The 22,237-nt window shown below is 42.0% G+C and overlaps 7 protein-coding genes across 9 annotated transcripts; 2 read left to right on the top strand and 5 right to left on the bottom strand.

Annotated features, from left to right (window-relative positions):
- Positions 1-9: 9 nt before the first annotated feature.
- c21h8orf33 (chromosome 21 C8orf33 homolog) lies at positions 10-2,677 on the bottom strand. The gene is made up of 5 exons (XM_035145131.2): positions 2,542-2,677; positions 1,652-2,094; positions 1,178-1,268; positions 941-1,087; positions 10-640 (listed from the first exon to the last, which is right to left on the bottom strand). The coding sequence occupies exons 1-5, from the start codon at positions 2,567-2,569 to the stop codon at positions 426-428; spliced, it is 924 nt and encodes a 307-aa protein (XP_035001022.2). The 5' UTR covers positions 2,570-2,677; the 3' UTR covers positions 10-425.
- Positions 2,678-3,657: 980 nt separating this feature from the next.
- On the top strand, positions 3,658-5,514 carry h3f3d (H3 histone, family 3D). Of its 2 annotated transcripts, XM_035145143.2 has the most exons (4): positions 3,658-3,797; positions 4,573-4,707; positions 4,789-4,942; positions 5,052-5,514. In XM_035145143.2, exons 2-4 carry the CDS (start codon positions 4,580-4,582, stop codon positions 5,178-5,180), a joined length of 411 nt encoding a protein of 136 aa, XP_035001034.1. In that variant the 5' UTR covers positions 3,658-3,797; positions 4,573-4,579; the 3' UTR covers positions 5,181-5,514. The 2 variants fall into 2 exon arrangements, with proteins under 2 accessions (XP_035001034.1, XP_035001033.1); XM_035145142.2 differs by having other exon boundaries at positions 4,573-4,942.
- Positions 5,515-5,813: 299 nt separating this feature from the next.
- On the bottom strand, positions 5,814-7,698 carry c21h16orf91 (chromosome 21 C16orf91 homolog). Its single transcript, XM_035145144.1, has 2 exons — positions 7,482-7,698; positions 5,814-6,371 (listed from the first exon to the last, which is right to left on the bottom strand). The coding sequence occupies exons 1-2, from the start codon at positions 7,550-7,552 to the stop codon at positions 6,032-6,034; spliced, it is 411 nt and encodes a 136-aa protein (XP_035001035.1). The 5' UTR covers positions 7,553-7,698; the 3' UTR covers positions 5,814-6,031.
- A 670-nt stretch (positions 7,699-8,368) lies between these two features.
- LOC118100253 (uncharacterized protein C7orf50 homolog) lies at positions 8,369-18,848 on the top strand. Of its 2 annotated transcripts, none has more exons than XM_035145137.2 (6): positions 8,369-8,512; positions 8,857-9,021; positions 9,111-9,221; positions 16,436-16,647; positions 17,709-17,790; positions 18,113-18,848. In XM_035145137.2, exons 2-6 carry the CDS (start codon positions 8,878-8,880, stop codon positions 18,290-18,292), a joined length of 729 nt encoding a protein of 242 aa, XP_035001028.1. In that variant the 5' UTR covers positions 8,369-8,512; positions 8,857-8,877; the 3' UTR covers positions 18,293-18,848. The 2 variants fall into 2 exon arrangements, with proteins under 2 accessions (XP_035001028.1, XP_035001030.1); XM_035145139.1 differs by having other exon boundaries at positions 9,108-9,221.
- On the bottom strand, positions 9,377-12,553 carry LOC118100246 (G-protein coupled estrogen receptor 1-like). The gene is made up of 2 exons (XM_035145128.2): positions 12,082-12,553; positions 9,377-11,271 (listed from the first exon to the last, which is right to left on the bottom strand). Exon 2 carries the CDS (start codon positions 11,102-11,104, stop codon positions 9,929-9,931), a length of 1,176 nt encoding a protein of 391 aa, XP_035001019.1. The 5' UTR covers positions 11,105-11,271; positions 12,082-12,553; the 3' UTR covers positions 9,377-9,928.
- Positions 13,123-15,560, bottom strand: LOC118100247. The gene is made up of 2 exons (XM_035145129.1): positions 15,399-15,560; positions 13,123-14,600 (listed from the first exon to the last, which is right to left on the bottom strand). Exons 1-2 carry the CDS (start codon positions 15,399-15,401, stop codon positions 13,545-13,547), a joined length of 1,059 nt encoding a protein of 352 aa, XP_035001020.1. The 5' UTR covers positions 15,402-15,560; the 3' UTR covers positions 13,123-13,544.
- Positions 18,463-22,234, bottom strand: gnptg (N-acetylglucosamine-1-phosphate transferase subunit gamma). Its single transcript, XM_035145132.2, has 11 exons — positions 22,069-22,234; positions 21,884-21,938; positions 21,739-21,806; positions 21,596-21,650; positions 21,387-21,470; positions 20,864-20,957; positions 20,449-20,563; positions 20,271-20,353; positions 19,914-20,042; positions 19,744-19,825; positions 18,463-19,648 (listed from the first exon to the last, which is right to left on the bottom strand). Exons 1-11 carry the CDS (start codon positions 22,133-22,135, stop codon positions 19,569-19,571), a joined length of 912 nt encoding a protein of 303 aa, XP_035001023.1. The 5' UTR covers positions 22,136-22,234; the 3' UTR covers positions 18,463-19,568.
- Positions 22,235-22,237: the final 3 nt, after the last annotated feature.

Below are 22,237 nucleotides of genomic sequence, written 5' to 3'. Positions count from 1 at the left end.
GAAATGGTCTCAAGTACACATAACTTTATTTTGAGAGTCACAAACCAAAAGGATGCATAATGGAGCGACACTATTTACATTTTTTTTTCCTCATTTTTCTGTCAAGGAAAGCATTGGCTGATATTTGCTTAATAAGGAATCAAGCCTTAGGTTACACTATCATGAACTGTGTCTAACATATAGTTTGTTATAACTTCAAACATTCCTGATAAATAAAAACAATGCAAACAAAAATACAAATTTATTTATTTAGACCAGAGCAGCAATGAGATTTTTTTTAATAACTTTGTGATTGTAATATTTAGTTTTCTGCCAGTATCTCCATATTTTTCTTTCACAAAGAATGTCCAGCTCCGATCAGACTGTTCAGTCACAGTCTGCTTACACGTTGTGAAAAGTTCGTCTTCAGGGTTAAAAAAAAAAAATCAAAGAAAATCAAAGCGAAACTCTTCCTTTGAGGGAGTGAAGACAAAAGCTGCCGTCTCCTCCTGAGCCTGTGCTGTCCGGTCTGTGTCCTGGGCTTCAGTTGGCTGCGGGCCGTCCTCTGTGGTGGGGGTCTGTGTTTTGTCTTTAGCCCTCTGGCGGAAAACAGACGTCTTCGGTGAATCTGCCACAACTTTGACCTGAGCTGATGCAATTTCTGTTGGGAACAGAGAAACATGGCGTGTTTGAGTGCACAGCAACCAAACACTTACACAGTCCCAAAGCCGACCTTTTTACACAAGTAAAATGTTTTACCTCTGCCAGGGAGGTTGTGTTTGAACCCTTTCCATTTGTTTTTTAGCAAGATTATGTACAAACTACAGGAAGAATATCCATGAAACAGTGGATGGACGGGACATGAAAGAACCCTTTGAATTTTGGCATGAATCTGGACGAAGGCCAGATGAGCCATTCTCGTTACTGTTCAGATTATTCTACTTCTACAATCCACACTCACCACTCTGAATGAGTTTGAACTGCTTGTTCTTCTCCTCATCCATTTTTTTCCTGTACTCTCCAGTCATGGCTCTCATCACCTGCCTCTTCTTGGCCAGGGGAGCTTTGGAGCTACGCAGAGTCTTCAGGGCATGAGAGGCCTCCTCCTCTACGGAGACGGAACACATTCAGGGTGTCACAACTCAAACACAGCATGAAAAAGCTGTGTTTTAATGTAAAAGTGTAAAATCACACTAACTCTGTTTCGGTGTTCCTTTTGGGGATCTCATTCCCTGCTCCAGCTGCTCGATGCACCAGTCCAGCTGTCTGTTCAGCTGCTCCTCTGCACTCTGTAACACACAGTCACATAAGTTCAGCCGATATTTGGGGGCCGACGGATTCTGGGGGGCTGACGCACCGCAACCAAACACTTCCACAGTACCAAAGCAGACCTTTTTACACAAGCGCAATTTTAAACATCTGCAAATATAGATGTGAAAAAAAGACAGTGATTCCTAAGATGTCGTTATCAAACCCTTATACCAAAGAAACGTAACCAAGCTTTGATATTTTACAGTTTAACCGTTACATTTATTAAGAGTAACAATAAATTAAAAAACACAAAGAAAAACTTGAATTTCTGCATTGTTTATTCTGTAGTGTTGAAAGCAAAATATGTCTGTGAAAGGGTCATACTGATAAATCAACCAGGCCCTGAAGTATTCACACTGACCAGCTCTGTGTCTTCAGCTCCTTGACTCCCTTCAGCTGGCTTCTGTTGTGCCTCTGTGCTTTCTAAGACTTTTTTCTTTCCAGATTTCTTCTTCTTCTTCTTTGCTTTGGCTTGCAGCTCAGATTGAGAGTTAACCTCCTGCAGCGAGGAAGGCTTTCCCTCCTGGATGCCACCCTGGCTTCCCGCAGAACCTGCGTCTGGGGTCTCTTCTGTCTCCATGTCTTGTACGGGTGTAACAGCAGGGATTTGGAAGTCAAAGGCAAAAGCAGAGCCCCCTCCGGTGAAGGATACCTGGCTCGGTGCTGGCTCTGCCCTGTCTGGTGAGGGGTTCTCCTGAAGTGCTGGAGCGTTGTCAGGGAGGAAGTTGAACTTGAAGGGATTGTCGCTGCGAGTCCAGAGGGGTCTCTCAGTCGGAGCGGAGCCGCTCGACTTCGGTTCAATATCTGTAGAATGAACACACAGACACAAACAGGGAGATAACTTACTTTGCAAGGTACTGTATTGACTTTGAATTGCAAAAATTACCTAATGTTTTTAATCATAAACCTTTATCTACCTCCAGCTGTTCTAGTTTTAGTTGATATATTTGCTTTAAATTAAATTTTAGGGACTGCACGACTTTTACTTTTGCTCTTGCATTTGCTATTTTGCTCATTTTACTGTTTCTTATTTGTGTTTTCTTGGTTTCTTGGAATGTTTTGTGTATTGATTCTTCCTCAATGAATTCCCGAGTTAAAATACATGTTGAATAAATTGTAACAGATACAAACGATGAGTTTATTCAGCTAAATCAGTGTCGCACTTAAACCAAGTAAATCCACATGTCACTGAAAACCATCTGTAACCGATCTCACACTTGCGAAGGAAAACGTGATGAAATGATGAAGTACCTATAAACAGCAGCCCCTGTTCGGCCATGTTGTTCAACTATTCAACTCGACGTCTCGAGGGATGAAGACATGTTCAGCGGAGAAAGCCCATTTTTAAATACTCATATTTACTCAGTCTTCTTTAATGCTTGGAGCGACTTACCTCCGGTTGCTCTGAAGAAGGGGTCCGTCTGGTAATATTCCTACAACGCCACTAGTTCCGCTTGAAGATCGTTCCCCTGGATGGTAGATTGACACACAGACACAAAACCTCTCCGTTTGAATTAAATAACATTATCATATTAACTTGATAAAATATATTTTCATTTATAGATTTAGAAAAAAACACGTTTAATACCTTGAAACGTGGTATTAAGTAAAAAAGAGCAGGAAAGCAGAATAAATCAATCAAGTGCAACAGGAAGAGGTTGGGGGCTGTTCTCTGCTTCCCGCTCTGCCCTCCTCATTCAACATCAACACAAAGGATGAGACTTTGTTTCCTTGCTCCTTTGTCTAATGGCCGAATAACAGAAAGATCCAGGTTCTGTCTGAGGGAACATGATGTTGGATTTGTTGTGTGTTGATCTTCACACAAACACTTGTGGAAGTCCACAGGTTTAGTTATACAGCCCAGACTGTTTGGTGGTTACCATGGGTTTTAACAAAACAAGACAAACATGGCTTCCTTCCTTTGGTTAAAAAAAACTGTGTTCTCATCAGATTACATATATTTATAATGTGATTGAGATGTTTCAGTAGAAGTGCACACAAACAGAATACCCCCCCCTGTGTTAACATAAACTATAACTTCTGCTCTGTCCATCATTACCACATGTTTCCTTTTCTTTATGCAATGAAAGAGTGATTTGTCACTTTCTCCCACAGTGTCAACATTCATCCATTTTAAGGAAGTGTCATTTAAAAGATAATATCATAATAATGTGGAACTAAAAGCTGATGATTGTATAGAGAGTAAATGTATTTTATGATTGTTGTTTATGAATAAACAGGATTTTATCGCAGCCCAATGTAAACAAAGTAGCTATTTTTTTTTTGTTTACTTCAAATGCAGAGGCGCCCAGACCAGTTTTTCCTCTTCCACCAATCGCACCCCGAGAGGGGTTATCGTCTGGACCAATCATGCAGGCTCCGGGGCGGGACTTCAGGCGGCGCTCCTCTCAGACTATAAATAGCAGCCCCCGTCCTCCTCCTCAGGCAACACAGTCGGCTACTACAGGAGAGAATCTGCTTTTCAAACCGGAAAATAAACACAAAAGGTAACATGGCGCCGCTTCTTCCTATTTTAATCACGTTTTTCCGTCTTGGTTGTTGATGATTATCCGTCTCATGACTGATTTAATCTCCGGTTCGTCCTTTTAGGCTAAAACACGGTTTGTCGCTACTCGCCAGTCAATTGACAACAACGGAGCGCGCCATAGCTAGTGAGCTAATGTTAGCCGCACCTGAGCCGCTCTGTGCTAACTTTAAAACACCGAGAAACTCGACTTCACCTCGACTACACGTCACATTACGAGTTACTCCACGTGTGTGGCTGTGTGTTTGTTCTGTTTAGGCGGCGGAGGGATTGTAAAAATTAACGTAACCCTCTGTGGGAGCTAACTGGCGCCATTTTGCAACCGTCGCTGCTATCTTTAAATTTGCTGGCCAGCGACAGAGGAGAAACGTGTGTGTGCCTGGCAGCTTAATGGTGGCGGCTCCTCGGAGCTGGTTTTAATTAAAACCGCACTTTCCCACCGCGCCGCACCGCATCGACCTACAGGGAACCATCACACCGACTAATACCGAGCTGTTGCTGTTAAAGATGCTGGATTTCTCATCATTTGTTGTAATATCTAAGATACACGCCGTGTATTTATATTCTGTAAGGGAGGCGGGGACTCCGGTGTCATCGGTGGAACAGCTTAGTGTTCAGTGTACTTCACCCCCCACCCCCTCCCGAGGCGGGGACTCATTAACGGGGTGTGATTCTCAGAGTATTGGGTGAGATCTGTTTGCCAACCTCGTGTTTTGTGTGTTTTTCCTGATCTGCAGGTGAAGCATGGCTCGTACCAAGCAGACCGCTCGTAAATCCACCGGAGGAAAGGCGCCGAGGAAGCAGCTGGCCACCAAGGCTGCCAGGAAAAGCGCGCCCTCCACCGGCGGAGTGAAGAAGCCCCACAGATACAGGTATGTTTGGTCAGAAGTTTCTCTTGCGCCTGTTCCTGTTGTGGTTCAGTGTTTTTTTAATGTAGCATTTTGTCTTCATAGGCCCGGCACTGTCGCCCTGCGTGAGATCCGTCGTTACCAGAAGTCGACCGAGCTGCTCATCAGGAAGCTGCCCTTCCAGCGTCTCGTCAGGGAAATTGCTCAGGATTTCAAGACAGATCTGCGTTTCCAGAGTGCAGCCATCGGTGCTCTGCAGGTGGGATATCTCTCATATTTTTCCTGTGCTGCCTGATTGTGGATGTAAAGCGTAATTCTGTTTGAAGTAGGTGACCGGTTTGTAATTTGCTGCTTCTGTTCTCCTGTAGGAAGCCAGCGAGGCCTACTTGGTGGGACTCTTCGAGGACACTAACCTGTGCGCCATCCACGCGAAGAGGGTCACCATCATGCCCAAGGACATCCAGCTGGCCAGGCGAATTAGAGGGGAGCGTGCATAAATGATTGGATTTTATCTTTTTAACATAGGGGGTGGGAGGGGCTGTCTGGGGTTTTGTTTTGTAAATCTTGAACTCTTACCAGCATGTGTATCACCTGACTTGTCGTCTGTAGTTTCAGGCATGTTTTTTTTTGTACTTCATTTGTCATTTTACTCGACTTCATTCTCACTTGTCCTAATAACTGTAGAATAGAGCTTCATATCTGTAAATTCTGAAACCATATTTCACTGCCTTTCTCAGGTTTGCAAGTCTATTTTAGAATCTGTACCTTTAACCCTGTGTGTGCATGTCATAGGGTTTCTCGTGCTGTAAATAAACTATCCGCTACCTCAAACTATTGGCCAGAGTTTTTATTCTTTTAATATTGTTTGTCTAAAGTTGGGTGTTAGCTTAAAATCACGCAGGCTGGGCTGTCTGACTCATAACAATAGACATGATGCAGCTTGTTAATGTTTACCGCCTTTAGACAAGTGCTATTTTCCCATGACTTCTCAGACGAGATGTTGGTACTGAGGCTGGCAGATTCATTTTCTCACTTTGCTTGGATTCTGGAGAAACAGCAGGCAGTGTTCAACTTGTATTGTAGTACATCCAATTAAAAGACTTGTAGGAGTGTAGAAAGTCAGACCAAACTTAATCAAATCATACTTTTAATCCACACTGATCACTCAAAGAAAGTTGACAAAGCAATATGGTCAAATCACAATTCATTTTCACTGGCGCACTGGACGGCTTCATGACTGTACCTCAGGCATGGTCGGAACACTGATTTGGTGCCGCCGCCACCTTTACAGAACCACATTTGTCATTAAATAAGACCAAAAATATATACATCTTAAGTTCCACATTTGTTAACTTGATTTATCGACTTCCTCTTCCTCCTCCTCCTCATCTGAAAGCAAACCAGGTAGGTGCTCATACAGCTGCTTCTCCAGCTGTACATCAATGTCCGTCTCCTCCCTCAGAACACACCACAGGAGAAAGCCGGTTAAAACCAGGCTGATGGGAAGGACCTTCCACCAGGGCCGCTCATACTGACTGCCCAGGGAGCGGTCGACCTTCCAGGTCCTGTGACTGGCTTTACTGGTAGAGAACTTGATGGGCTCATTTTTCACCTCGTCTTCGTCTGTGGGCATCTGGGATTTGGCTGGCCTCTGGGAGCTCAGAGCTATTGACCGCACACTGTTCACTCTGTCAAAGAAAAATAAAATGGCATCAGCTAAGTATTTATTTCCTCATAAAATAAATAAAAAAAACTGACTGGCAAAGAGAAAATGGCATTGAGAAAAAAAAAAATCATCTTTCAAGGTGAACTGAAGTGGAGCCAGATTCTACTCTTAATATGGAGGCGCAGCTCGGTTAATCTGGGGTTTTTCACACTGTCACTATAAAGTAGTGACTCTGCACTGCTTTAGAATTAGACCAATCAGAATGTGTGTAAATGTGGACCAACCAGTGACACTGAATCCCCAAAGAGCGTGTCAGAGAGGAGACTGGGGTTCTGCAGACCCTGTAGTGTACTCTTATTGTACTTTTATTAAAATAAGAGTTTAAATAAAACCATCACTATTGCTATACAATAATGGCAGATATTACACTTGATGCAAGAAATTGCAGCACTGAAACAGGCAAAGATGTGTTACATTCGGAAACAGTGTCTCATCTTTAGAAATATATAATGTCCCACAACAACATTTTATTCATAATCCAATCTAAATTTGAAAAATCCACTGAAATCACATTTAAATTGAAAAATTTTCTAACTCTCAAATGTTTATATAGGCACCAAAAAAGTACTGACGAGGGCTCTGATGGCTATTATCTCTTAAAAACTATCTACCACTATTCTACTATAGTATTGATCTGTCTTCTCCTGTAGTTGGCCAGGAAGTAGACAGGACCATTCACTAATATATAAAAAGGACAGGGCACAGTGGTCATATAGACAAATGCTACACAATAAAAATAAAATAAAAAACACACACATATTAAATAAACATAGTGATAATTCCATCAAACTCCAGTTTCAGGGATACATGTCTCTATGGGTAGTTGGTGTTGCGTTCAGTGACCAGATCAGCTGGACAAGAGGAAGTGAGTTAGAGGTTAAATCAGGTCCTGGTGCAGAAAGCAGCTTCTCTTCAAGCTGTAACAGGCTGTTAACTAGTTCATAAATCAACACATTAAATCTGAGTCCTGCCCCAGTTTACGCGCTGTTGCCTGTGAGATTTTAAACAGTGTCATTGAGCCCCAGAGTCAACACGCTGTCTTTCTCTCCATCCTCCACACACCGACACTCACCTCACACCGGAACTGTGGCTGAAAAACACGCGTGTCACACCGGAGAGAACTCGTCCTGCTGCTGTAGACATCTCGAGCGAATGACCATCTTACAGCACACGATCGTCAGGTCAGTGAATCTGGAAGTTTCATTACCAAACACTCTTTAGTTAGGTCATGTAACACGGCGGTGTGCAACCTTCATTTCACTCCGGCGCAGCCGCGGAACGCTGGTGGGGAACGTTCCGCTAAAACGTTTGAGGACGAGGGACCCGACGTCACGTACAGATTAGGATGTTTTACTCTCACATGTTAATATCATCATTATTTTATACTATTATTTTAATAATATGCAGACAAACAAAACAAACAAACAATAAGACGTCTTTCGACACAACATTTTTACCTCTCAACCTATTTAGGTACCTCGAAAATAATGAGCACATTAATATATCATGTAAAATATTAATTATTTACATCCCTAGTTGCTACTTTTTAGTTTTCATTGTACCACACAATATTTATAAACAGAAGGAGCTTGTTATGGAAATGTAGATTTTAATACTTTTTCTCAGAGTTAGTAAATGCACTATTGATGTCATTGAATAGATTTGAACCCTTAAAATATATAATGCTTTTTCTTCTAGTAGATAATCACCTTGTTTTACTAACATAGTTTTACTTTGTATAATAACAATGTAGGATCCTACATTACATTTATTTTTTGCGATATAGCTGAAATCTCATGATTCCAAATCCCTATAACTTAAATAATTTAATAGAAATAAATGAATTATCATAATATTTTCAACTTAAATAATTTAATAGAAATACATGAATGATCATAATGTTGGAAATTACACACAGTTTGAGATCTGAAAGGCTTCATATCTCCCAGGGTCCGTGAATCCCTCACCGCCATCGACCAATCAAACAGCACGGACAGATATCCGTCCAATCACGCGTCACCTTGGCGACTTCACTTCCCGTTTGAGTTCCCATGCTTGTTTTGGGGTTCTTCGGGAGGCCAACACGTCCCTGTCGCATTTCAAGTAAGTTTTTACAGATGTGTATTTAATAAAAGAACAATGTGATACAATTATTTTCGGGTCTAAAAGCTTTGAACAAGTTTTACCATAAGAAACTAAGCGTGTGTCTTTATCTTGTCTTAATCAGTTGCACAGGTCGCAGGATAAACGCAGCCCAGTTAGACATTCTTCCACAGTTCTACTTGAGTGTGTTCATCTATTTCTCAGTGTTAGTGCCATGTAATGTTTACTACAAACAGGTGTCGGTCTCTAAGGCTCATGATCCATGCAGTTATAACTTCATACAGCATGACTGTTTATCTGTTTGACTGTGTTCCTGTTCTTTCTAACATGCAAAGGGTTTTTAGTTTGTTGCAGTAAATCGGATCATGGCCAAAGATAAATCTCTGAAATCAGCATCAAATCTTCCTGAGAAGAAGAAGAAGAAGCTGGGTTCAAATGACGTCAATGTAAATATAGAAGACACAATGGAGGCTGAGGTAAAGGGGAAAAGAAGAAAGAAGGAGGTAGAGGTGAGTGGCACAGTCTCTTGTACTGTGTGTGAGATGACACAACCCGAAAGGACTCACAAAATACTGAACGTGTTTATTTCACCCAGGAGGCTCCGGTAGAGATTCCGCAGGAAACCAGCACAGATGAGAAAAAACAGAAGAAGGAGAAGAAACGCAAAAAGAAACGAGCGGCCGAGGAAACACAGGCCAATACAACTGAGGTAAGAAGGTTTACTGCTGAAGATGTGTCCTGTAGATGTGTCTGTGAGGGGTCAGCTGAACTGGGACAGCTGATTTTTTTTGCTGATAACTGAATATTTATCCTAAAAGTTTGTAATCATTTCAAACAAGGAGCCAAGATTTTTGGAAAACGTTGTTCAGTGCATAGAGCTTTTTATTTTCAATCTAATGACAAAAGAGATCAATGTTAAAATCGGAGATCTAAGTTTTCATTTGACAAGACACCATGTAAAAATAACTGATACCAGATTTCCAAGCGTCATTATGTGGTTCTGCGTTGGGATTTTCCACAAGTAACGGCCTGAATTGAAAAAAATTCCAGACGACTACTTTCTAACAGTTCCAAGTCACGTCACCGTCACTTTTTATAACTTCTTTTTATAACCTTACCGCCCCCGACTGCAGAAGAAACAGAATTTTTATGTGAAACTGATTTATTCATTGTTTTTACTGGTTTTAATTCTCTGGTCGGTTTGTTGTGGAGAGGAGGAAACCTCTGTGGACAATCATCTCCTGGTAAAAACGTCTTGAAGGATGAAATCTGAAGGAAACTTATAAATACGATTTTTAAAAAAAGCTGCATTGAAGAAAACAACTCAAGTGAATTTTTATAATGAAATGAAAAGTTATATTTTATGCATTATAGTTGAACACCCCGGTCCTCGTTTTCTTCTTTGTACAATGTCCATCAATTAATGTCTTTGAATGCAGCACAAATGTCTGTGAAGCTACCATGTGCAGCTGGTTTTGATTTGAAGGGACAGTTTATAACAGTTTGTGAGAAGATGTCAGAGCTAGTTGACCGGCGTGGTCTGTCACACGTTGCATGGCCGCAGTCGTTTGCAGCGGGAACATAGATGGACCTTTCTGTGGGTGACCTTTGCAGCTGGACCCATTTGCTCTTCTGCTGGAGGAAAACTCTCATTTTATCCTGGAATGTCTCCCCGAGGAAGCTGTAGATGAGCGGGTTCAGGCAGCTGTTAGAGAAGGCTGCCAGCCTGACAGTGTGACCCGTCAGCGGGTAGTCCTGCCAGAGCGTGTCCCCGCTTGTGTCCCCTCTCAGCAGGTGGACGCATATGAAGGCGTTCTCTGGGAGCCAGCAGAGGAAGAAGACTAACACCGCCGCCGAGATCATCCGCAGGGCTTTCTGCCTGCGAGGCCTCCGCTGTCGGCCCCTTTGGTCTTTCTGGCTGCTCCGGAGAACCTTTGCTATTCTCCAGTAGCACAGGCCCAGGGTGCAGAAAGGCAGAAGGAAACCCAGCATCACCTCCAGCCACTGGATCTGGGTCACATTAGCGAAACAGAAAGTGAGTTCGCCGGCGTGCTGAGCTTGAGCGATGACGAAAGGCAGCAGGGTGAGCATGGAGGAGGACACCCAGACGAAGCAGCAGCTGAGGCGCGCGTGCGTCATGCTGCGACCCACGCTGCTGGTCAGTGCCACGAACCGATCGAAGCTCATCCACGTCAAGAAGAAGACACTGCTGTACATGTTAACCTGCTGGAACAGGTTCATGAAGGTGCAGAGGCCGGCCTTGTCATAGTAGCCCTTCTTCAGGTTGAACACCTCGATCAGAGAGTCGGCCACGAGGAAGAGGTCGGCCACGGCCAGGTTCACAAAGTAGAGGTCCGGGGCTGTCAAGCGGCCCCTGTGTTCCAGGTTGATGACTAAGATGAGGATGTTCCCGATGAAGCCGACGGGGAAGAGGAAAATGGTGTAAAGGCAGGAGAGGACGAGGCTGATGATGTAACGCCGGTTATTCTCTGGGGCCGTCTGCAGAAAATCCGAGACGACTGCCTGTGTGTCATTTACAGTGATGTTATACTCGGGGATGAAGCTGAAGCCCATGTACATTGTCATGTCCATATTACACTTCTGTTTTGAGCCGCTGGTGGTGTTGGTGGTTGTTAACCATTATTTTGTCATAGTCCTTTGTTGTCCGAGGTTGTTTGGCCCATGTGGAGTCTGTGGTGCCATCTGCTTCTTCTCTCTGGTCTTCTTGGCCGTGTAGTGGAGTTGGTGCCTAATCTGGTCTTTAAAGAGAGAAGAGAACGGCTTGAGTTCAGCATTTCAACTTCCAGATTTAATGTTTAAATTTCTGTACAGGGAAGAATAATAAAAAACAACAATACATTTGACAACGTTGAAAATGCATCAATTGATCGTCAGTTTGGAAGTAACCTCAGAAATTAGCTTTTGTAAATTTTTTGCTGCTGTTTTGAAAATGAGTTCAGTTAAAGATCAAGATTGAATGTGAAATGAAAGTGAAGAGACTTTATGACTTTAGTAGCATTGTTCAATGTGAGGAAATAATAATAATAATGTACTGAAAAGAATCTAAATAAATAAAATAGAACCTTATTAAAGCAAACAAAATAAAATAAACTAGGGGTTACAAGAATGCCATTATATAAAATGGTATAGCAATGTAAGGTGAATTTAAAAAAAAAGAAGATCCCAAGCCCAGTAAAAGCACATTTATAAAATAAAGTCTTTAAGAGTCTTTTAGAGGATAAGGAGTCAGTCAGTCTAATCTCTACAGGGTGTTTGTTGCATCTCGCAGGCGCCTTAACAGAAACGGATACAGATATACAATTGTAATGCTGGAATTCCTTCTGGGATGTCTCTGGTGTCAACTTAATGTTGTCTATGAACTACTGGAAATTTGCTGTTTTAGTACAGTGTTTAAGTTCTAGTATATCTGATATTTTTCATGCTTCTTCTGTCACTCAAATTAATGGTACGTTTGACAGAAATAATGGCTTTATTCGAAAAACTAAAAGACAATGCAAGTCTGTCCTAAACTGAATTGTAATAACAAATGTAAAATGGCTCAAACTTACCGTCAGTTTCTTTTCACTGCACGTAGTCTGTCAAATCGTCTCTGTCCTTCGGTTGCGACTATGAAAGCAGATGTCAAAGTAAATCTGGCGAAGTGTGGCGGTGGCTCGCACAACAACTTTAACGGCATATTTACACAAAACAAGACAAAGGACAGACGGGGATAGTCTCACATCTTTGTTTTTACACCTCTGCCCTTTTGTTTGAGTTTACAACCACGACTTTCTGACTTTCTCTTAAAGAGTGAAAATGCATTTTAGATTTACTTTACGTGTTGTTACTGTGATTTTTACCTCAGTGTAGCTCAGGTCTGACATTTCACATGACGCCGACTTATGCAACACAGCTCCTGTATTCGTTTTCCTGCTGGTGCCTGGTTTTGGTGCCACTCTGTGTTGGCACTGACACAATGCAGGTCAGTTATTCGTAGAACTGGTGTCAGGTTCATTGGAAAGAGGTGGAAAGGTACTGGTCTGTGTCCTTTGTACTTTAACAGATTTATACATAAAAAAAAAACTTGCAGAATATTAGCAATGAATTTTGCATCTGACTTGTATTTTCCAAGACTTAATAATTCCTCTGTGGGAGGAGGTTTTTCCAGAGAGCTTGTCTAAATGGGCCTCTGTGCAAATCATGTGTATGTGAGCAGAGGCTGTTTTCAAGAGGGTAGATTGTCTCATTCAGGGTTGTTGATTTAGAAAAACTATATAAACACAAAAACCTACTGGGTTGAAGTGCATCCTGGACTCAAATTGAGTTTTCTTTTCAGTTGCTCTTTGGATCCGACTCATGAAAACATATAAACTGAAGAATACTGCAAGGAATTTTCTTTAAAAAGAAAAGTTAAATGCCTTTATTGTGCCTTTATTACCCTGGCATGGTTGTGTGTAATCTGAAAACAAACTCATCAGGCTTGGTGGCGAGACTCGTTGAAGTTTGTTATTAGGTCAAACACGAGCACGCATTGGATGGCATTTTAATTTCTTTTTTTCCTTTTTTTTTAAAGAGTAAACTGTATAAAATGCAAATATGTTTCATAGTTCTAAGGATGTATAGCAAAACATTTATTTTTTTGTAAAATACAAATGTACAAAAAATAGCTTTGTAAACACATGCATGTACATAGTCGCACAATTACAATGCCAAACTACAATGGCCCTCAGTAGAGTGCATACGTCTGCCAAGGCCCAACAGTCCCCTCAAATCAAGCTGAACAAATTTATACACACTCATAGCTATCAGTTCCCTGAATATACCTGATGATGAAAATGTCCCAAAAAAAGCACTTAAAAGTTAATTTGTTACTCCCTGATCCATAACACATTCTTCCACCAAGTTTCATGGAAATGTCTTCCAACAAACGGACAGGGTTAGAAACCTCCCTGGTGGAAGTAAAGAAAGAAAATGTCTAATACATCATATCAGAGGTCATTCGTTTGATGCAGAAGAGAAGACTTCTTGTCGTCTATGACTCAATGTCCTGCAGGGTGTCTGTGATCTCTATGTGTGGCGCAATGATGTTTCTGTTGGGCTGCGTGCGCCCTGGGTTTCGACAGCAGTCCTTGAGCTGCCTCAACACCCCGTGGAGACTCTCCCGACAGGGCCGGTGCATGAAGAGCACGAGCAGCAGGCTGGCACTGCTCCCTGAGAACAGCACAAACTCAGCCACGTTCAGAAACGCCTGCTCATGGTAGCTTATCTCCACCTCGCTCTGCAGCCGTGCTCCCCTGACTAGCACCACACTGTGGAACAGCAGGCAGAGAAACATGACCACAGTGACAGCCAGGAACACGGGACCCTCCTCAGAGCCGGAGAGGAAGCGACCTTTAGATTTCCACTGCCGGACACAGCCGCATATCAGAAGTCCTAACTGGAGGATGTAGGGAATCAGAAAAGCCAGACACACCTTAGAGGCTGCATACGAAACACCATCTTGGACTGGATCCATAAAACACTTTGTTGTTTCCTGCAGGCCCTCGCTAGGCCCTCGAATCGCAGCCAGCATCAGGGAGATGAGGACAGAAGTCAGGATCACCAGAGCCGCACAGACCCCAGGCTTCCGCAGCAGGGCGTGGGATGGCGGATCGAGGGTTAGCACATAGGCCATGAGCACTAACACAAACAGGCCGCACAGAGAGACCGTGTTGATGACAAAGGAGAGAGCAGCGCAGCCCAGAGCCGTGGTCCTCAGGGAGTGGGGTCTGTAGGCCACAGCATGGAGAGAGAGGAGCAGGAGCAGCAGCTGGAAGCCACAAAAGGCCCAGAGCAGCCAGTCGAGCCAGGCCAGCCGCCTCTGCGCCCTGTACGTCTGGACCAAGCTGTAGAGCAGAAAGCAGCCGGCCACAAATCCCAGACTTGCAAAGAAACTGTAGACGTAGTTCGCTCTGGATGTTATGTCGCTGGCTGCGATTTCTTCCAGCAGAGAGGAAGGGTCCACGGTGGTGAAGCTGTCCATTGGGATGGCAGAGCTGTTGGAAAATGGCGATGAGGTGCTTTCCTCAGTGGAGGCTGTACTTTTAGACTGGAAAAGAAAAGAGAAAACACCCACTGATGAATTGTTGTCCTCTTGAGCATCACTCTCTGCTGTTAGTCAAGAGTTTCCTCACATCGGAGGATAAAGAGGAACTGAGTAAACTATCAGCAAAGGTTAGATCAGTTGATGTTTAAAATGTTCATGTTTAAAAGCAAGTAGAGAAACACTGTTCACAGCTGCCTTGCTTTGGTAATTATCAGTAGGGCTGATCAAACAATAATAATTATCACAGTATGAGTTAATTAATAGCAATACATCAAAAATTCCATGTATATCGATATATTGCCTATGCATTGTGCAGACGTACTTGATCCACCTCAGAATTACAAAATGTTTTTTCTGTTTATCAATTATTTCCATGATCAGTCTTTAAACTTGAAAGAAATGATGAAATCATAAAAATGTACCGTGGTCATTATCTAATGGCTCATATGAAACTTTTTCATCCGTATTATTTTTGTCTGTATTGCCCAGCCCCTTACTGTTGCTCAGCCGACGCATTATTAAATGGGTTTTCCGCAGGAACAAACTGTGACAGCACACACTGCACTTCCTTCCTAAAGTAACTCAGAAGTTGAACTGAAGTCTCAACTTATCTGTAGGACTCTTGAAATATGTATAAAGAGAGAGCGAGAGGGAGCACGAAGCACTAACGGTTATGTTTGTGTTTCTAAGTATTTGCCTGAACTGCATGTCCCTGTTATTCCCTCTTTGTTTGCTTCAATTTGAAAAAAAACCCGCCTGCTCAGTAAAAAAAAAAACTCACACACACACATCTCCACGTACCATTTCTGCTGTCGTCACCCGCTCGCCTCCTGTTTCGAATCCACCGGCCAGATGTTGCAGATTGACTCCAAGCTCTGAAAACGATGCTCGCTGCGTGGACACGGCCGCTCACTGTGAAGGGCTTTCACATTTCTGTGGGCAGTACCCCCACCAGCATACTTTCAGAATGACTGCGTGGCCATGTGACCAAAATCTTTTCCTCCCCTCCCTCTTTTTTTTTTTTTCTTCATCACTGTGCTGACTGGCACCGTTAAATCAGAGAACATACTGTGTCCCTTGTTTAACTTCCCCCAAGAGTTTTAAGTGCAGCACTGAGGCGGTGCTGTGGCTCCTGGAATGAAAAGGCTTCTATAATGACTTTAAATTCTAAGTTTTGGTTAAAGGTACTATTTATTCTGCAGACAAATGTGGAGGTAGATACTTCATTACCTCCATCATGGAGGTCCTGTCCGTTTGTTGTGTGTTTGTAAGCAAGATGACACAAAAACTACACAACACATTACCTCGAAACTTAGTGGATGGATGTGGAATGGGTTTGGGAGGAACCCATAAAATTGTTTTTCGATTCTAAAGTCACTCATGTCACTTGTTTTTTTTCTAACTCCTGACAGGAAACTAAATGAATAGGTGGTTATTTTGAAAACATGCAAGCATGTTCTGTAGACAGAGCGTGCACCTCGAACACAGCCCTGTAAGGATGCAGCACAACAGGAAGTGATACAACCACAAAATGCATGTAGCTTTCCTTTGTCTTGTAGCAAAACAAAATGTTACGTTTATTTTACACTGTAAAATTCAAACTGGGGCAACGATAACAGAAACAGAAAATTGTATAAATAGAAAAGTGGCAGGAAACGGCAGTTAACATAACAAAAAGTTAAATCATTGTTTCAACTTCTCTTAACATTCAGTCTTGGCTATTTATGGATGATTGAGAATCGTTTTATACAAACACCGACTATAATAAGGGTCTAAAAAGGAAGCTCTGCTAATGTAGATAACTCCCATGATCCTTTGTTTTTGCTCCGGTATGACAGATTTCAGATCCACCCAGTCTCCCCGAGCCGACACTTGAGCTGGAGGGTGAGGAGGACCTGAGCCCCGAAGAGAAGCGGGTGATGGAGAGGAAGATGAAGAAGATCCTGAAAAAGGAGGAGAAGAAGAAGCTGAAAGCTGAGGGAGAGACCGAGAAGAGAAGTGAAGAATCTGGACCCACGGCTCCTCAGCAAGCTTTAGTTTACCTCACCTGGTAAGAGCCACTCTCATTTGGTACCGGACAGATGAATCCACATGCATCAGAGATTCTAAGTCCAAACCATCCCCATATCTCTGTCCTCATAACAAGGAAGCGAGGAGTAAATGGCTGAAAACAATACACACAGGCAGTTTTTACATTTTCTCTTCAGGCATTTCACCCATTGTTTGTATCCAAAGGATCAAAAACAAAGATCCATTATTCTTTCCTGCGAATTTGGCTGAAAACCAAATCCTAGATCTGAAATTAAATTAAAGGTGTGCTTTCTTGGCCCATGTTCCTTTCTTCAACCAAGTTTCGTGAAAGTCTGTTGCGTAGTTTTTGCATAATCAAATAAACAATTGGACAAACGGGTGAAAACATAACCTCCTTGGTGGAGCTAATAAATCATACCTTGGTGTTAGTTGTGAGGCTGGAACTCTTTGCTCGTTGATGAGGCTGCAGTTTTTCTTGATGGGTGGTGAGTTGAATTCTATCTTAGAGGAAAACCACAGATTTCCCACATCATGCTGAGTCCACTTGTCATAAGGAGCACGACTTAACTCTGTGAAAACAGTTATATAGTTTCCCCTCTGGACTTTTCTCTGTGTGAGAAAAATAACCCTGGTGTGGTCATCGGGCTCATCTCAGCTTGAGACAAAAAATTTAGAACAACGAGTTTGTGTTTCATCAGGTGGGCAGGGTCAAATACAAGGCCTAGGTTGCATCATGGGAAGTGTTGTGTGTAGTGTTTCTGAGATATTCCTATATAAGGGATCTTCTTGATTTCTATAAGTAGAAATCAAAATAAATAGTAACACATTTTTATGGTTGTACTATATACTAGAGTACCTATCAATGGTGTTTCAATTCGTTTGTTGCTTTGTGTATAGAAGGACAACATACAGCAATCATTAGGAAACAAATACCCCCTTTTGAGCATTACAAGATTTTTTTAATTATTTTTTTATTTATTATTTTCCACCCCCGTACACACAATGTCGGCTTTTTGCAGTCGTTCACTGCGGTCATGCTGCAGCCCACACCTACGGCACACTCTGTCTTTGTATTTGCAGCTGGGCTGAGAGGCGAGCAGAGTGGAAGTTCCAGAAGACCAGGCAGACGTGGCTGCTGCAGCACATGTTCGACTCCGACAAGGTAAAATTAAGCGGTGTTGATTGTTTCATGAGGTTTCAGAGTGAAGGAAGTGTTGAGCTCTTTACTTTAACTCAGTTTGTGAGTTACATCAACTCTTTAATCTCCGTTTTAAAAGTTTTACAGCACGGTTTGAAAACCTTTTTTTTTTTTGTATTTTGTGAAATACATTGTGAAAAGGTACAGAGAGATACCCGCTCTAAGGGCTCTTTTAAAATTACTTGATCATAGAATTACAAAATACATTACTACTACTCTCAGATATGTACATTACTGGACAGAAAAGAGAAAAATGACACATTCCCTTGTAAACACTCGTCCTCAGATTCCAGATGAGAATTTCTCCGTGCTGCTTCAGTACCTGGAGGGGCTTCGTGGAGGATCGAAGGACATGACCGTGAAGAAGGCCTTAGCCCTGGTCGAGGAGTCGGGACAAGCACCAGAGGACAAGGCTGTCCAGCAGAGGGCGCACAGAGCCAGAGAAGCTATCCAGCTACTCACCTGACCCGGGACTACTCACATTAAACAGAGATAAGACTCAAGTCTGTTGATCTGTGGACTGATGATTGCCTTGGACTGTTGCTTTACATGTATAAATTTGTAATTGTCCTTAAGGGGAAAGTTTTGATTTAAGCACATCAATCGTTTGTATTTGGAAATAAGAAATCCCATAAGTTCAAGTTAAGTACTTAAAGTACAATTATACCCTGGGGGGCCAAAGTTTATTGTTTTTCAGTTTCACGAGTGCGTACAGGTGTAAACCACAGAGGATGAAACAAAAAGCTGAGAAACCTCAGGAGTTATTGTCTCAGGAATGTTGGTAGTCAAGACATGTTTTTGCATGCTGAGACTCCCACTGATGAGAGTAACTTCTTACACACACTTGGTATAAACATAATGAGCATGTTATGTTTTTACAAATCTCCTGTAACTAAAAATCTGTGCCTGTAGTTCCTGTTCAAAGTTTGTGCATTTGAGGTTTGTTATTTTTTTTCCAATGATGTAAAACCTTTTCTAAATGTATAACATTACACCCAAATACAGTACGATTGACATTGAAATGCTTTTCTCCCACTTTATCCAGCCACATATATAAACTAGACTGGCACTCAGTGCAGTGCTTATCGCTTCCAAAGACCAACAGTCCACTCAAACTCAATCAAGCTTCACCAAATTACACACAAACTCAGAGATCAGCTCCCTAAAGATCCTTGCATTATTCCCTGGGGAAATAGTGGGAATGTTATAAAACCTCCTGTCTTACAATGTTCAAGAAAGTTGGGGGGAAATCCTAGATCTGACCCTAATCCAGATCCATCCTAAAATTGAATGGCTTCTTCCCTGACCCATATCACACTTTTCCACCAAGTTTGTGAAAATCTATTTACTTGTTTTTGTGTTATCATGCTTACAAACAAACAATGGAGTGGGGTGAGAAGACTTACTCATTCACTATAATCTGAATATGTTTTCAACTGTAATAGTTTTTAAAGGGACTCACTCTTCCCTTGTTAAATTTGCAATGTTGCTGAAGTGTTTAGCCTTAAATATATATTTTTAAAAAACATTTATTTACAGAATTTGAGTTTTGCAAGAGTGTAAAAAATATGACAAGTTTGTGGTCCATATGAGTTTGTTTCTTTTCATAGAGTCACTTATTTAAATAAACCTTTAGTGCCGTCACCGGTGACAGCAATAGTCATAGTGTCTCTGCCGCTCAATAAAATCCAGCCGGGTGCTTGTAAATGCCACGAAGCCACAACTTGCTCCAGGTGATGATTTTACTGCAGGTCGATGGGGCCGTGGTCTCCTCTTAGTTGTTGATCCTTAACTGTCACACTCACTGTGGCTTTTGCTTCATCTGTAATAGATGTAGACAGCAAATATTACACACAGGACTTTGTAACTATAGGGTGTTTAAAATGTAAACGCGTGAAGTTCGTGGGGTCAACTTACTTGACTCAGAATCAAAGGGAATGTTGTGTAGAGTGAGGAGAGCACGCAGTCGCTCCATCTCTTCTCTCTGTTTTTCAAAGTCCTGATGTATACAAAGTAGTTTTTTAATATTACTTTTCTGTAAGCTATCATTTAGAAGAGTGTGTAAATCTCTGTATAAATGCACATACCTCAGTGCATTTCTGTAAGGAGTTGTGCGTGTCTGAATTGGCTGCAGCCTCTGGCAGCTTGACCTTCACTTTGTGGCTTTTCAGGAGACCAGCATTTTCAAAAATGTCCCTCAAAAGATTGTTATAACCCTGCAGCAAACATACACATTGCATTTATGTTCTCGACTTTTAGATAAATTACTCAAACTGGAATAGACAGGTAAACAAGTACATTTCAAATAAGCAGATATTTCAGAAAGAAACTCTGGGGTTTTTGGAATATGCATCTATATCATCATCTTTCACGTGACCTAAACTGTCAGTGACAAGGATCAAACCAATCATGTTGTGTCCCCTCTCAGCCAAACTGCTCCTTACCTGCTCAGTAATGAGACCTTCGTACCGAGCCTGCTCAGTTTCATCCCACTCCCGCTGCAGTTTCTCAGTCAGTGTTGGATACACTTTTAAAAAAAGCAGTCAGAATGATGAAAAAAAAAATCACTTATCACTGATTTACTCCAATGATTTCTGCTGTAGGATTGTTCTAGAGTCTTACCTAAAAGAGAATGTGGATGGCAAACAAGCGGTGTCTCAAAGGTCAGCAGGTAAACACAAGTACTCGGCTCTGAGACTTGAGCAAGCTTGCTACTTGCACTGCAGACGAAAACCACCTACAAAACAATGTCAAAGACGTAGTTAAACAAATCATGCAGTTGATTTAATCATGACGATGACTTTGAGTTGATGTGTTGTTAGTCATATGTCCCAGGGGGGACTGTTTAGTAGTGGGAAATTAAACCTGTAGAATTGTAGGTTAATATTAAATAATTTCAGTCATTATCTCCACAACTGTTACTTTATTAGTCTTGTATTCAAGGAGAAACACAGACACTGAAAGAGGCCAACAGGAGCTCCTACATCCTGCTACATGATGACCAGAATATGCTTAAATTTCTTTTAACCACACTTACCTGTGTTTCTCTGTTTCTGGTTCCACAAGTGTCCCCGTTTCTCATCCACATTCCTGTAAAAGTGTTGTTTGCCATTTCCCACTCGTGCCAGATCCTGTGAGGATCACAACATATGATGCTCTCACAACAAACCCACTGCACACTGCCAATTATTCACATCGTGATATCTGCAATAAAAGGTGCCTCTGGGTAAGGGCAAGGTAACTAAAGATGCTAATCGACGAGCACTGAAATCTACGTACCGATCTGATACTACGTCTTAAAAGTATTTTAGTTTCACTCAGATAAAACTGCAATTTTCCAAACAGCAGTTCTCTGTATTTATTTGTATTTCAAAGTGTTTAGCCCAAGCCAGGCCATACAGCAATGATAGCAATGATCCCTTTCATATAGGGTTAGTAGCATACAGCTATTAAAATATATCATATATAATTATATATACTATATTTTTAAATAAACTCAAAGTCCAGGTATCGAAGGGAAAAAGGGTATCGGAGCATCTCTTAAGGTAACAGCCTCTTACCCCAGTATTCCACTATAGGCATTCCACCTGAAGGTCTGCTCGTGCTGGGTGACGTTGTGAAATGGACAGAATTCATATTTATACCTGTAAAGTGAGACAGACAGTCCAGTTTATTGCAACAATCCAGCAATCAGCGTCCTGAATAGTTAGTAGGAGAAAGCCTGAGGAAAACACAAATGCCAACCTCAGATGATTTGTAACATACTCACGTCGACTCTGTGAGACTGAAGCACTTTCCAGCGAGCCCATGGAAATGCAGTGGGCCTAGAGGATAAAACATTAATGTTGACATGATGAGAGAAGTCAGTGATTACATTAAATGCAGGGTTTATGCCGAGTCACACTGAATTACCAGCCACTGGAGAAGGGGTCACTTTGGGTTGAAGTCTGCTTCCTTGGGCCAGAAAATGATTGTTCAAGCTGCACACAGAAGAAGCTCAGTCACACAGGAGCTCAAATCAACAACACAATATAAAAGTATATTCTGCTTAACGAACCCAAATGTGTTTGGCTCCTCGACTATCTTCATTTTACCGGCGGACACATGGTTAACTGTGTGAAAACAGACTCAGTTTAATAAACACACAGCAGCACGGCAGCGGCGTCTGGCACATCTGGCTCGGTTTTACTCCTATAAAACGAAATATATTCAGTAATATAATAAATATATCCAGGTACTTACTGAAGAGAGACACCCAGATTGTCCACAGCTTTATTAAACTGTATGTTCCGTTACACAAACCGCGCATAGTTAGTTTCTGAACGTTTAAAATCTCACATCGGTTCGTTTTCTCGCTGCACTTCCTCCTTTGCTGGTCGCTCGTCACGTGGCGCGTCACATGGGAGATCTG

This window comes from Hippoglossus stenolepis, chromosome 21 (genome assembly GCF_022539355.2).
Source record: "Hippoglossus stenolepis isolate QCI-W04-F060 chromosome 21, HSTE1.2, whole genome shotgun sequence".
Classification (NCBI taxonomy): domain Eukaryota; kingdom Metazoa; phylum Chordata; class Actinopteri; order Pleuronectiformes; family Pleuronectidae; genus Hippoglossus; species Hippoglossus stenolepis.
The sequence above is the reverse complement of the archived record's forward strand: the minus strand, read 5'-3'. Positions and strand labels throughout refer to the sequence as shown.

Bases quoted from the DNA above. Each gene is read 5' to 3' on its own strand.
- c21h8orf33 (XM_035145131.2), bottom strand. From the start codon at position 2,569: ATGGCCGAACAGGGGCTGCTGTTTATAG. The intron at 1,269-1,651 runs GTCAGTGTGAAT...TGTGTGTTACAG, and splicing joins GAGCTGAAGACACAGAGCTG to AGTGCAGAGGAGCAGCTGAA. The intron at 1,088-1,177 runs GTTAGTGTGATT...CCGTCTCCGTAG, and splicing joins AAAAGGAACACCGAAACAGA to AGGAGGAGGCCTCTCATGCC.
- h3f3d (XM_035145142.2), top strand. From the start codon at position 4,580: ATGGCTCGTACCAAGCAGACCGCTCGTAAATCCACCGGAGGAAAGGCG. The intron at 4,943-5,051 runs GTGGGATATCTC...GTTCTCCTGTAG, and splicing joins CAGCCATCGGTGCTCTGCAG to GAAGCCAGCGAGGCCTACTT.
- c21h16orf91 (XM_035145144.1), bottom strand. From the start codon at position 7,552: ATGTCTACAGCAGCAGGACGAGTTCTCTCCGGTGTGACACGCGTGTTT. The intron at 6,372-7,481 runs GTGAGTGTCGGT...TTTCTTTGACAG, and splicing joins AGCCACAGTTCCGGTGTGAG to AGTGAACAGTGTGCGGTCAA.
- LOC118100253 (XM_035145139.1), top strand. From the start codon at position 8,878: ATGGCCAAAGATAAATCTCTGAAATCAGCATCAAATCTTCCTGAGAAG. The intron at 9,022-9,107 runs GTGAGTGGCACA...TATTTCACCCAG, and splicing joins GAAGAAAGAAGGAGGTAGAG to GAGGCTCCGGTAGAGATTCC. The intron at 17,791-18,112 runs GTAAAATTAAGC...ACTCGTCCTCAG, and splicing joins ACATGTTCGACTCCGACAAG to ATTCCAGATGAGAATTTCTC.
- LOC118100246 (XM_035145128.2), bottom strand. From the start codon at position 11,104: ATGGACATGACAATGTACATGGGCTTCAGCTTCATCCCCGAGTATAAC.
- gnptg (XM_035145132.2), bottom strand. From the start codon at position 22,135: ATGCGCGGTTTGTGTAACGGAACATACAGTTTAATAAAGCTGTGGACA. The intron at 21,939-22,068 runs GTAAGTACCTGG...GTTTTCACACAG, and splicing joins AATCTGGGTGTCTCTCTTCA to TTAACCATGTGTCCGCCGGT. The intron at 19,826-19,913 runs GTATGTGCATTT...TGTATACATCAG, and splicing joins CCTTACAGAAATGCACTGAG to GACTTTGAAAAACAGAGAGA.